A 14,662-nucleotide genomic window follows, 5' to 3' on the forward strand; every position below is an offset into this window, starting at 1 on the left:
TTGCGGCACCAATTTTTCAAAACAAATTTTAAGGATGTTTTTAGTAAATTTAAACCAATCCCAGCAGGATTTAGTTTAAAGACTAGGTGAAACTTACGAAGAACCACCTGCCTTCTGCAAGAGGCTAAGACAAGAAATGTTGAGTATAAACTAGTTCCAACCAAGATAAAACTTTTTTACAATTACCACAGAGTATAAATTAGAGCTGATCGTGAGCCAGGCCACTATATTCATTTCTAGTGGAGATTCGGGTCTAGTTTCTTTAAAATATAACCATCTATGATCAGCTCTACCTGCGAGCTATTTGACAAGAGTTGTTCAAAACTTCAAATATAACCCAGAATGGCTAGCCGAAAGGTATAATTTAAGTTCCTCGATCCTATATAAGTATCCAAGATTTACCTAACGAATAACCAACGGGGGACTAAATACATGCCCGCATGGGTCCTCACATATTCTTCTCGTTTAAGTCCTAATGTCCTCGTCGAGCTAAGGATTTAAATCTATTTAAATTTAATCATAAACACCACCATCGGTCTGTGGTTAGCTTTAATGAATCTGTGTTGTAGTATCCTTTAGTCCGCATAGGTTATAAGATGGGTCCGGTCTGATACCATTTGTAACAACCCAGGACCTCATCTAAAATGACTAGCTGAAAGGTATTAATTTAGTTCCTCGATCCTGTATAAGTATCCAAGATTTATCCAGCAAATAACCAATATGGGATTAAATACATGTCCGCATGGGTCCTTACTTAGAATGAAGCTTATTTTGTATTTCAAATCCGACAAGGAGTTACAGACAATTATTATTCTAAGTTTGCACGAGCCTCGACACACCACATGGGACTAGTAAGAATTTAATATAGAGCCCATGGCTTAGAACCGCCGTGCAAAGTTTCTACTAACTCATTTAGCAGAGTTGTTGACAGTAGAATTTTTGGAAGTAAAACTTTTTGAAATAGAACTTTTATAAAAAGCTATTTGCTGTTTGGTAACAACATTTCTAAAATGCTGTGAAACTTTAATATATATTTGATAAAGAAACTAAGAAAATATTTTTAGTATGACAAAATGACTATAAAGATATTGCATAGTATTATACAACAGAGCATAGTAAAATATAATAGATATTAATACATAAATATATAATATAGTATAATATTACTATAATGTAATATAATATTATAATACAATATTATATACTATAGTATAAAAATATAACATAATTTGATAAACATAACATATAAATATATTATAATATTATATTAATAGTATAATACAATAATAAAAATATAAAATATTATAATAATTATTATATATTAATATTTTATTAATATAATATTTTAGAAATTAATTTTGTAATTATAATATTTTATTATGAGTATTTTGGTTTTAAAAAAAAATTATAAATCAAGACATTTTTTTTATTCATGCTAAAAATATTTTTTTAATTTTTTTTTTTTATTTTGAAGCTTCTATGGCTGTTTTAGCTCTGCGATAGCTTTATTTTTTAATTTTTTTATCAAATATATCTGGTCAATCCAAAAGCGCTTTTGGAGAGCCAGTGCTTTTCGTGCAAGTCCCAGCTACTCGCTCGCCCTAGTTTCCCGTTCTTATTTTTTTTATTCCTTTAATTCGTCCACAAATCGGCGAGTCTCTCTTCTCATCTTTAGGGTTCCAGAGCGGCGAGAGAGAGCGAGAGGGAAATCTTCGAGCGACGGCTATGGCGTTGAACCGTGGACTCCGATCCGGGATCAAGCTGTTGACATCCTCCGAAGCCACCCTTTCCAAATCCGGTAAATCCCTTCCCCCTTTTTTACTCAATCTCTTAATCTTCTCCGAATCAATCAGACATAGAGCGGAAGATTAGAGTTTTGTACATCTTGTTATACCTCCATGCCCCGTTATTTTATTCTTCCGAGGGATTAATAGCTATTACTCGCTAACTCGTTCCGGCATGTGTTTCTTTTGATCAATTTTTATTAATGGATTTCTCTATTCCTGATGATTTTCTAACTTTGGTAAGGTGTGGATGCTTTTTTTTGATCCGAAAAAGAATTTTTTTTGGATGGATCTGTATGAAAGATGATAAACCTTCGATATTTATTGTTAGTGCGTGAGCATATCAAGTGAGTAAATGGCCCGTATTTTAAAGATCTAGTGTCGTTTTAGTAGATTCCTTGTGCATATCTTATGGATTTTTTACTTGGAATGGTAAAACATAAACCTAAAAAATTCATGTGATTGCAGTATCAGATTCGTTCCCATTTCAGTGCGATGTGTGGTAAATTTTCCGGGTGTTTCGCATTCATTCTCAGTAAAAAAATAGAAAGCTTAATACCATACAATCAATGCTATTGTAGTTTCTGCTTAGCAGCAGAGAAGCGGGCGTATTATAAACCATAGTCCGGCTTTTTGTTGGGTTTCAACCACTGTGTACTGGAGCTACTGAATTCTGGGTGTCTCTTCCTATCTTTTCTCACAGCATATCATATTTCTAGGATATTCATATGCCTGTGCTTTCCAGCAGGATGCCTTATAATGCTTAGGCAGTCTCATTATGTCTTTCTTCAATTTTGCCCATCTAGTATAGAGATCATTTCGTTCCAGCGGCACTAGTATGTCTGGATGGTGAAGCGGTCATGATAGGTTAGATAATAGTGGGTTGATGTCAGACTGTGAAGCAGATGAGAAAGATAGTTAGAAATTGTCAGTGATTGTTTCTTCCATCTAGCCAATCCCATATAGGTGTGATGATGTTCATCTTAAGTATGAATGCCGATCAGTCAAGCTTTTGTTTCAACACAATACCTTCAAGTTTCAACAAGTTCTGGGACTATATAAAGATGGTTAGATATTGGCTTTCATTTTTCAAGTTAAAGATCTTGTGTTAAATGGACAAAAAAAAACTATATACCTCCAAGCTCTAGATTACCTCTCAAAATTTAGGTTTTGGTTTCACAGCACTAGAAGACTGATTGTAGCTTTGCTAGATACACAGAATTATGCCTCTTCAGACAAGCAATCCTTTCAAGATCCGATCATGTACTTTCTCTTTCAGTTTTGGTCAACCTCAAGAGTTAAAAGTCTCAGCATCTGAATCTTTTAGGAGGTCTATTGTTGAGCATGTAGAATAAGGGAGTTTATGTCAACTTCTGAAACCAATATGCCAATGCAATGTTGGATGATTGATAAATATTATACTATTAATTTTTAAGATGATATGCTACCATTCTTTGTGGATCTCTATATTCTTTGGAATTTTCAGAAATGAATTTCATGATTGCGATGTTTTCATGCCGTTCCTTATCTATAATTTCTATTATTCTTTAATCATCGAGTCCATGTCACTGATTATACCTCTTCATGAGTCGAGAAGCACATGACATTTTGACATTATTAACAACATCCAAATGATTATAGGGCTGAAAACGTATCGGATACAGAGTGGGTGTTGGTATATCCATTTCCATTTTTTTCAGTGGATACAAACATGGATATGGATATTAAACGGATATCAAGATTAGTATCGATGTTTGTTCGAAACAGATATAGATACAAATCGGATATTAGCTATATCAATAATTTTTTTATTCAATACGGATATATAATCGGCTATTATTCAGATACAAATCGGATTTTGAGTATATTTTAATAGTGAAAACCAACATAAATGACATAGTTGTAAAGGGGATCTAATATCAAAATCATACATAATGCACAATTAACTGGTAAGAGTCTAAATTATTGTTATTAAACTCACACATAGACTGATTCGGCCAAATATCTTGATCATTGGTTCGATTGGATTTATATCAAAAAATATGTTAGAAATTAATTCTTAGAATAAAAATCTACAATATAAAAATAATAAAAATTTATCTTTTATAGAGAACTTGTAAGAAAGTATGTATATCTGTATGAATATGTTATATGTATTGATGTTTTTGAATATTTTAAAGAATAAAGATTTGAAAATATCATGAGTAAAAAATGACATATTTCATTTTTTATCATAGTGTAAAGGATATATTGTTATAAAAAAGAATTAATAAATAGCATATATATATTGTTTTTATGATGTGAATAAGTTTTAAAGAAGTATAATAAAACACCACAAGGTCATAAATGACCAAGTTGCATTGGTCACCAAGTGGTTGGCAGCTAAGCGGGAGAACAAAGGTTTGATTCTTGGTAGAGACAGTATTTTAGATAATATTTTTTTGCTTGATGCGATTATATATTTAACTATTGCTGATTCATGTGGAATATGGCGAACTTACTCATAACATCGAATGTCAACAGTTTTATCAGTCATTAGAATCTTATATTGCACCCGGATTTCATCAGTCGTTAGAATCTTATACTGCACCCAGATTTTATCAAGTTAAGTGGTCTATATCAGGTTAAGTGGTGTACTTTGTGGTTTTGTAATGGGTTGCAACTTGCATATGCGTGAGCTGTTATGTAAGAAAGGCCAATTCTAATTCTACCATTTTCTCTGCCACAGATGTATCCACACCAACACATATCCGTGGTTATATGAACAAATAAATGAAAAATTGATACTAAATAACTCGAACAAAGAGCAAAATTCCTGAGGGAATAGAGTTCATTAACAACTTATAACACACTTCGGCTACATCTCCTTAGCATCTCTAGATTTTTGGGTTTGTGCTGGCATGGAAAATAGTGATAATTGACATCAGAGTTTGTCGTCTCGGTACCAAACTTCGTACCGGTGCCATCCTATTACAGTGTCGGTACATGGTATAGTATGAGACAGCGAGGCGTACTAAGTATCGGTATGATATGCGACTGCGTACCGGTTCAGTACTGGTACGATACGATATGTTCGAAATGGTACCATATCGACCGGTATGGTAAACCTTGGCTGACATCTTATATTCGCTGGCAAATGAAAATAAATACTATAAGATATGCTTTTGGTGGACTATTCTCTCCATTGACTCAAGCATTATTTGGGAGATTCATTCTCCCGTGGCAACTTTTGCACGACTACATTACATGAAACATGACTTGAACCTAACCAAGTTTGATTAAAAGATCTAGCTACATAATTCTAATACTATTCTATATGAACCTTTCATTTGGCATTTCCTTTATTTTTTGAATATAGCAGAGGTATGCAAACTATGGCGTTTCAGGGCCAGCATAACCACTTTATCCCTCTCATAAAGATCCTTCATATCACAACCTAGATGTTCTTACTGCTGACTAAATGTCTTTTCTCAGCTCACTTTGCCTCACGTCTTGAGGCAAGTTGCCCCAAAGATGCCTTGTGGTGCATGGGCTAGGTTTTCCTGTCTTCTTAGTAAGAGGCAAATGCATCATGAGGAGAATGGAAGAGTACATAGCACATGCCTTAACCTATCCCTTATTGGATATTGCCTTCATCATGATTTATTTCTAATGGGCATTTAGAAAGAAACAGTGGATGGTTAGGTAATAGGGATTAGAACTTATGTAATCCATTCTTACCTGATACACGTGAGAAATAAAAACGAAACTTGTTACATAGGGTCTTGTATATAGGACAGGGGTTTTAGCAATGCAAGGACAAAATATGAGCTGCAATTCTATTGTGAGAATATAGTTGGATTGTTTTATCTCCATAGCAAGATAGGCGTAAAAATATGAGGATAAATGTGGCCAACCTGCAGTGTGATGTGCGAAAGAATTTATATGGAAGGAAAAATTATAAGCTGCAGTAACCAGAAGAGTTCCATCTCATGCAACATGCTGTAACCTGTGAATCAAGCTCTTGTATGTTTTATATTATAGTTTCAAGGCATTCTCATCAGTTAATCCCTGGTAATTTACAAACTTTAGTCCCTGGTAGATATTGCATACTGGTACGAAGATTCATGAAATGGCAACACGAATCATTGTATCATTTGGAGCTTTGCTATTGGAATGGTTTGGGTTTTACACTATGATGATCCATTTCCTGGATCCTTAATAGTATTCCAAAACCAGTTGCTGATACAATTGGGGACAAAGTTACCATACAGAAAAAGTACAGTTTGGAGACTTATATAAAAAGAATAATGTTGTTAAAATGGTGAATATGTAATTCTAGTCTACAACTCTGTCCTCTCTTTTTTGTCTTTTTTTACTTGTAAATGCTTCTAGTTTGCTTAGCATGCAGATGTTTGATCAATATGCAATTATGTGTTATCTCATATATTGTTTCAAATAATAGGCTCTGAGGCTATCTAGATCAACATATGTTGTGAGCCATTTGAATGCCGAACTCACTGGTTCTTTCCTGCAGGCAGGAGCATGGGGAACCATTATGAAAATATTAGCAAAATGGTTGAGAGATCATTCCATTATTTTCTCTGACTTTATTGTATGCTCTTTGTTGAAGTGTATTTTGCTTTGATGGAAAAATTATGGACGGAATTGCATTTATGCAACTTTATGCAATTTGGGCAAGTCAATAGAGTAGCTCTTAGAATTTTTTCTCTACTGTTTTGTTCTCTTGCACACTATGTATAACCACTTTAATGCAAACGTTCTACAAAAGGCAAAATTTATCAAAGAACTGCAAGTTTGCATATTATTTAAAAAAATCATTATATAATACAGTTACTCTAGATGCAACTGTGCAGTTGATGTTGATTTGATTGTGATGTCATCTGTCATTATTTATTAAACATTTAGCTAGCAAGTGACTTGATTTTGTGGAGGATGCTTGAATCCTATATCATTTTTGTGGCTAATGATTGTCATAGCTGGGTGAATATGAGTAACCTGGTCACCTATTCCGCTCTTGTATTATCCAATAGAAGTTGGGCATTGGTTGTTTTATTTGGGTCCTGACTCAAGTCAGCAGATAAGACACTGCTTCAGTTTGTTTGGTTCATCAATTTTAGTTTCTGACACAAGTTGTTTTCATATTTTCCAGCGTCTCGAGCGCTGCATGCTACTGGGGTAAAGAGAATGGGAGGGCATGGCCATGATGAGGGATACTACCTTCACGCAAAGCACATGTACAACCTGGATCGTATGAAGCATCAAAAACTGAAGATGCCACTCGCGGTCCTGTCCGTCTTCAGCATTGGTGTGGCTGTTCCAGTTATTGCTGTCATATTCCAGCAGAAGAAGACGGCGTCTGGATGATGTACTCTACATGCTGGAAGTAATGAATCTTTGCATGTTTCCTTCTGTTCTTCGATAATCCCAGCAATGTTTGCTCCTGATTAATCAGAGACTAGATTTTCCATAATAAATTTGATGTTGTTGCCGCGGATAATTGGATGCATGTTATTTTTTTGTGAATGAAGGTGTCTGAATTGAGATTTGATTCTGCATCTCAATTTGTTAGTATTGCCGCTTGATCAACCTAGCATGGTCGGTGGCCTCATGTTGTATTTGTGAAACACCCAAAATTCTTTTTGGCCCTGCTTGTTCCTAATTAAGAATTTGGTAGAGCCTTTTTGTGTGCCAGTTTGAATATCAACCTGGAGAATTAAAGGGAAATATAAGGCTGGCTTCAGCTATTGTTAGTGAATACAATCAACTGCTGGTTCTGTTTCATGCTTGCTATAGTTTGATGAGGCATTGATGTCTTGATATGACAGATGCCAGTTTATTCTCTTGTTTGGGGGATGCCTGTGATTATTTATTATCATACTAATTGATGCCCCTTGATTCAAAAAGATATTTAACAATGAAGCTGACAGGCTAAAAAAGTACTATTGCCATTCTAAATTTCTAATTGGTGCTTCTTGTTTTCTCTTTCCATTACCATTTTGAATACTTTTATCCATTTACGGGCATCATATGGATAAAAACCCTTGAAATATGAAAGGCATGAGGAGGGATGGTGCATGACACCACGTCAACGTGCTGATATATCCTTGTGATGCCAACTCGTTAAAATAGTATGAGTCAAGGATTTTTTTTTTTTTTTTGGTAAACTAGTTTTATTAAGCTAATATAAAATAAATACACTTGTGTGGGAATCAGAAAATAAAATATTAAAAAATTTAGTAAAAATATCTCATATAGTCGTCTATAAAGTAGATCATGTGCGATCAACTATGTATGTTGTCATCCAATCCAATTTATAGCACTGGAGGTTCTCATCCACTCCATTGTTGGCTTTCTGAATAACCAAGAGCATAACCTAAACAAAATTACTGCTTAGTTCTCACATAACTATAATCATAATAATTTTTTAAAATAAATTTATTTTCTCACATGCTTATTCTCTTATAACAAGCTAAAGTTATTCAATCAATATCTCTTTCTTTTTTTAAAAAAAAAAATAGAATGAATTTATAGGTAATAGACTACGTAACGGGGTACCCTCCCCCCACATAACTCTGATGGTTGAAATCTTTGATCAAAAGATAGTTTTCTTTTTTCTTTTTTTTAAATCTCAAGCGTTACCCCTTATATCATTATCATTATCAAAAGAAGACCAGTCTTGGATATTTTAAATAAATAAATGATGCAAAAACCAAACTAGGTGTTGATTCTTGACTCTTGAGGCCGACGCCCGACGGGTGAATAACTTTCTACATACCAATAGAGAGAAACAAAAGAAGTCGAGTTACCGAAGCCAACGACCTTACGGTCTCGATCTACGCCGAGAGGACGAGGGAAGAAGCGAAGGCCATGGCGACGCACCGCCACCGGACGAAGTCCTTGCTGCCCCTCCTGATCTGGGTTTGGGCGCTCTCCGCCACCCACGCGGCCTCCGACGAGTTCCCCACCGACGGCACCGTCATTGAGCTCGACGAATCCAACTTCGACTCCGCCATCTCGGCCTTTGACTACATCCTCGTCGACTTCTACGCCCCCTGGTGCGGCCACTGCAAGCGCCTCTCCCCCGAGGTCACTCCCTCACCCCCCCCCCCCCCCCCCCCCCCCCCCCCCTCCTCTAACTCTCTGCTTCCCATTTCCTTGTTCTCCGATTAGAGATTGTATTTTTCTGCTGAGTTTGGTCGGACTCGTACAAGATCCGAAAATTATTTGGTTGGAGCAATGCAATAATTAGATCGCCGAGTTGTATTTGCTTTATGAGTTGTTGTTTTCCTGTTAGATCTCTAGATTTCGAATTTTGTGCATGGATGGATTACTTTGCTAGGTCTAATTAGCTGCTCGATCTGGTTGAAACGTGAACGCAATAATAGATTTGAGGTTGTGGTGATCTTTCGTCTAAATATGTGTTCGGGGAGACAAAACTGTGGATTTTGATGAAATAATTTTATTCAAAGATTAAAGAAGCTTTGTCCTTTAGTAACCTTTTGGTGCAAATATTCGACATGAGCACACTTTAGTGAGGTGAGTTGTGCTTTACCGTGCATCAAATATATTTTGGTTACTTGATACTAGAGTAACAATTTAGGAGTTTATGCTCTTTCTCTGAATGTATGTCTGTTGGTTTTGGTCCGTATGTTGTTCACTTACTCTAATCTGCTTATTTAGGTTTTCTTTTTCAATGAGGCTATTCGCTATATAAAGTGTACATGGTAAAATAATGTTTTTTTTTAATGATGTTTTACTTTCTTATAAATGGTAAAGAATTTGGATTTCTGGACCATTTAAATGATTGCTCTTGATGCTGCCTTATTGGGCACAGTCCGTTCTATATTAGACTGTTGGATGCTCTTTAGAAGCCATTATCTTAAATTCTTGATTTGAATTCACATATTTTGTACCGCTGCTGTGTGAGATCCTATTTCTGAAAGCATTGTACTTGAAATCAGATGGATGACAAAATATTATCTCCTATTACTAGCTTTGAAGTGACAGAGATCATGTGTTTTCTATTAACTTGCAGTTAGATGCAGCTGCTCCAGTTTTAGCTGGGCTGGACAAACCCATTGTGATTGCTAAGATAAATGCTGACAAGTATAGAAAGCTTGCTACCAAACATGAAATAGAGTATGCGCTTATGCCTTATTTTTTTTGGACCTTTTAGGTAATGTGCAGTATTTTCCTTTAGAATTAATATGCTGAAGCTTGAGCTTAGTTGAACATTCTTCTTCCCTTTGTTTTTCTACATGCAGTGGGTTTCCTACGTTGAAGATCTTTATGCATGGTGTACCTATTGAGTACACTGGTCCAAGGAAAGCTGAATTGCTTGTTCGTTTTCTAAAGAAATTTGTTGCACCTGACGTTTCTCTTCTCGAGTCAGATTCTGCAGTTCATGGTTTTGTCGAAGCAGCTGGCACACATTTTCCTATATTTATTGGCTTTGGCTTGGATGAGTCTGTAATTGTTGAACTAGCCATTAAATACAAGAAAAAAGCATGGTTTTCTGTAGCAAAAGATTTCTCAGAGGAAATTATGGTAGCATATGATTTTGACAAAGTTCCAGCACTTGTATCTCTTCATCCAAAATATAAGGAGCAAAGTGTGTTCTATGGTCCTTTTGAAGGTGCGTTAAATAAAGACTTTCACATGTATATAATGGGTTGGGCACGGACATGGGGGTCAGGCAAGGTGACGTAGGCTGAAATGTTAATTCATCTTGTTTCCATAATATATAACTTTGCATGTTAGAAAGCTAGACTAGCTAATAACATGCCAAATTTTGTGTGCATACTAGCATGTTTAGATTGAGGAATAGAGGAGACTGCCTAACTATTTAACTTCATTATTGTGTCTGTGACTGTCCATGCAAAGGCCGTTTACTAAGAGATTTAAATGTAGCTTTCTTGACACACTTTAAGCACTTTGATACTTGTTGTCCTCAGCAATTTCTTGCACAAAATGAACTGATTTTTTATGTTCAGGCATTGTTTTTTGTGCTCCTCAGTTTTTAGTTCTCGATGTTTTTGCCCCCCTCCCCCTATTCATTCCATGTTCATGCATTGAATTGGATCGGTGACGGTGTATTTCCCTGTTTCTTCCTATTTGTTTTTCTCATGAACATGTGTATAATATAGCATTTCATCCATGGAATACAGTATTCTGAGGTTCTTTTGTTGAACTTACAGGGCAATTCCTGGAAGATTTTATACGGCAAAATCAGTTGCCTCTTACTGTGCCCATTAACCCTGAAACACTCAAGTTGTTGACCAATGATGAAAGGAAAATTGTGCTGACAATTATGGAGGATGAGAGAGATGAGAAATCTTTGAGTTTGATTAAAATTTTGAGGGCAGCTGCATCTGCAAATCGTGACTTAGTTTTCGGATATGTTGGGGTCAAGCAATTTGAAGAGTTCGTTGATACATTCGACGTCACTAGGAGTTTTAAAATGCCTATAATGCTTGTTTGGGACAGGAATGAAGACTATCATCTGGTAAATTATAAATATTGTTTAACGATTTTTAGGTACTCAATTGACTGTATTTATGGTTGATATTTTTTTTTTCTATTATAGATTTACTTTCCTTCCATTTCTGCTCATAATATAACTTTTCTCAATTGAATCAGTTTACTATCTTCTTAGTGGATCTTGTTTAGATTCTTAGGCATCATGATTCTTCATACAAGATCAATAGAAATATCCATACTGCCACTCATCAATATGTGATAGAATGCATAATACTCTCTCAGTTAGTAAAAGTACTGACTGATGACTATCCTTCCAGTCTTTGTTATGCTTGCCTGTTAGCGCATATTCGTATTGTAACATTATTCATGTATCAATAGCTAAGGTGCAGCTATTGTGGTGATTGAGTCCTTCTAGTTTCTATATATGTATCTGGAGGCATCACCTTCTGCAAGTTGATACTAGAAGATATGATTTTTCAAGTAAGAAATCACCTTTCAACTGCCATTAAAGACCTTTCTTGTTATATATTAGATGGCATGATGCTGCCCGGTCGTGTGCTTACCTTTGTTGTTGGGTTAGTTTAGCTAAATTTTTGGTTGATTCATGTTTCATTGAGGTGTGCTTGCAAGATATATCTAATGCCTCAAGTAGTATGAGCATAAAGATTTGAACAAAAACTAGAAGCTCTGGTTGGATTGAACATAGCATCTTTTTTTTAAAAAAAAAAAATGGAAAAAAAAGAAAAAGTTATATGTCCATAAGGTTTTGCCATTATTTTATTTTGAGTTATAATGGTTAGCACTGGATTACATCAGCTTTATCAATTTTTCCATTAATGAAGTGCAGCCAGTGAATTGTTTGTTTTCCTGAAAGGGATCCTTGCCTTCATGCCTTTTGAGAGTTTTGGGTGTCTTTTTTTCTTATCATATATGTTTAACTTAGCTATATATAAGCACATGCACACATGGACACTGACCGACATAGATATTCATGATGTATCAGAAATAGTTTTTTCCCACGACTGAAGATTTTTGTTGTGTAATCTGTGGCTCTGAAAAAGGTAACATGAGACCCCTATTAATTGGTAGGCTGTGCAGCTCCAAACACACTGCTCATATCTCATTGTAATTAGCATATACACCTTGCCTTATGCCTCCGCCTTTATAAAGAATTGAGTCAACTGAAGCTTGGTTCTTTCTTCATTGTTGTGATATTCTGTGCATATCATACATGGCGAGAATCCTTCCTTCATCGACTCATTAATTCATCATACTGTAAATCCCTTATGGACCAAACTGTCATTTCTGCTTATGCCGCATTTCCAGCTACATATCCTCATCTACATCCTTTTATATGATGCGACCAAGAAAGGAAGTTTTTCTGGGAACCAGAAAGGGGTGAAAGGAAGAGATTAGTTAGTAAACTGATAAAGGTTGTATTTGATGTGATTCACACACCTGCTATCCTGTGAAGCATGATATATTGATATTAGAACTAGGTGGTTGGGCTGGAGGGCTCCACAAAGTATTTGCTATCCCTATGATTCCAAAGTGATGTTGGTTTTAGTAAATCATAAAAAATAAAAAAGTATAGAACTGTAAGTAGTCATAGGCTTTCTTATTATTCATGTATGTATTAGCATAACTTTCCCCTATATACTTGTGTTACCATTTGCCTTTTTTCCAATTACTTTTGTTGGGTGAATTCTTCCATTTTTTCAAGGAATATACTTGTGGCTGCTTTGTCTTACAAAATTCTTGTCTATTGTGTATGAGTAGACTAATGATGAGTCATGCAGGCATAGTTCTATTAGATGTTTGCTAGCTACATAAAATTTAGGGTTATTCCCAAAAATTTGGAACTGAAAGCTGTTGAAAGGAGAAACTGAGTATTAGTTGTTTGGGAAAAGCCAGGAAGAACCTCATGAATATTATGCATATACAGCATTTGGCCTTGTCCTGTCTTCCCTCACATTTGTCAAAATAATGACCTGATTTTTCAGGATTTAAGTTTCTAAGTCCATTACAATTTGTATTGAACCATATGCTTAGCATATTGAGATAAACAAATCTATACCAGCCTAAGAAAATATCTTGCATGCATTCATTGTCTTATAGGCTTATTTTGCTTCTTTACTATATTACTGTGATGTTCTCTTTGTTGGTTACACTTTTCTCTTGGCTGTTAGCATAGGAATTGAAAGCGTAGTTTGGTCCTTCAGGTTGTTCTTGGCATAATAAATCATTAAGTGAAGTTCATAATTTTCATGTCATTCTCAAAAAAAAAAAATCATATGTCAAGAGCTCTTTTTTTTTTTTTGACTTGGATGTTGGTGGCAGCATACTGGTTTATGTTGTAGGCTATTCATTTATAGAAGTGCTAATTCACATACCAAGCTGTTACAGGGCTCTTTGTTATTTCTTCCCTCAGACTGTTCCTTCAGCAGCTAGTTCAAAAACACTTCAACATGAAACTTCTTATTTATGTGCTGATTGGATGCTCTTCCATTTAGGTTGTAGGTTCAGAAAGCCTAGAAGATGAGGATCAAGGGTCTCAGATTAGTCGCTTTCTTGAAGGATATAGAGAAGGAAGAACGATAAAGAAAAGAATTAGTGGCCCTTCACTGATTGGCTTCATTAACTCACTAATAAGCATCAGAACAGTTTACCTTATTGTCTTTGTGGTTGCTGTTCTTATGCTTATCCAATACATGAGCAGTCAAAGTGCAGATGTTCCTCAGACGAGACAAACTCCAGCTGGTGATGAAGGTGGAGACAGGTCTGCCGCAGAAAGTGAAAGCCACAGGGGTTATCAACCAGGAGACAAGGAAGACTAGAGATGAACTTTCAGTTCATAACGTTCTGATGCCCTTCTGCTCTAGAGTTTTGTTTTCAGCCTTTCTCTGGTTCTAACCAGTCACATCTGATGGTTACAGAGCCATGGCATTCCATTATAGAAAAACCATCCTGAAACTTAAGTTGATTGGGGTAGTATGCTAGCATGATTCAAGATGGTATGTGGTATTTTGTAGAACAAATTTTATTTTAATTCCTCATATGAGCATTTCTTTTTGGGCTTAATATGATGTTATTCCTTTGCTATTCTTGAGCTGATGTGTCTGGACCCAGATATGGAGAAAACTCCACCTGCTAAAGTCACCAAGTCTTGATATGTTTTGGAATAAGGTTGAGCATTTTTAAATCGAGAAACTGAAATAGCAGAAGCCTGAAACCATTTTCTTTCCGATAAAAGTAGTCCCATATGCTGTCTGATGCAGAACCAGAAACTAGAAAAGATCAAAATAGAAGAAATTTATGGCTTTGTACTGGGTACGCTCTTCATGGCTATATATTTTGGCCTGGCTATATGCTTGGACCAAAATATGACTGTAGCT

The 14,662-nt window shown here is 35.6% G+C and overlaps 2 protein-coding genes across 2 annotated transcripts; both read left to right on the plus strand.

Moving 5' to 3' along the window:
- The first annotated feature begins 1,538 nt into the window (after positions 1–1,538).
- LOC103701302 lies at positions 1,539–7,411 on the plus strand. Its single transcript, XM_008783314.3, has 2 exons — positions 1,539–1,798; positions 6,937–7,411. Exons 1-2 carry the CDS (start codon positions 1,726–1,728, stop codon positions 7,149–7,151), a joined length of 288 nt encoding a protein of 95 aa, XP_008781536.1. The 5' UTR covers positions 1,539–1,725; the 3' UTR covers positions 7,152–7,411.
- A 1,118-nt stretch (positions 7,412–8,529) lies between these two features.
- Positions 8,530–14,348, plus strand: LOC103701300 (protein disulfide isomerase-like 5-2). The gene is made up of 5 exons (XM_008783313.4): positions 8,530–8,873; positions 9,823–9,926; positions 10,052–10,422; positions 10,985–11,292; positions 13,781–14,348. The coding sequence occupies exons 1-5, from the start codon at positions 8,655–8,657 to the stop codon at positions 14,102–14,104; spliced, it is 1,326 nt and encodes a 441-aa protein (XP_008781535.2). The 5' UTR covers positions 8,530–8,654; the 3' UTR covers positions 14,105–14,348.
- Positions 14,349–14,662: the final 314 nt, after the last annotated feature.

The sequence above is a fragment of the Phoenix dactylifera genome, chromosome 14 (assembly GCF_009389715.1).
Source record: "Phoenix dactylifera cultivar Barhee BC4 chromosome 14, palm_55x_up_171113_PBpolish2nd_filt_p, whole genome shotgun sequence".
NCBI classification, from domain to species: domain Eukaryota; kingdom Viridiplantae; phylum Streptophyta; class Magnoliopsida; order Arecales; family Arecaceae; genus Phoenix; species Phoenix dactylifera.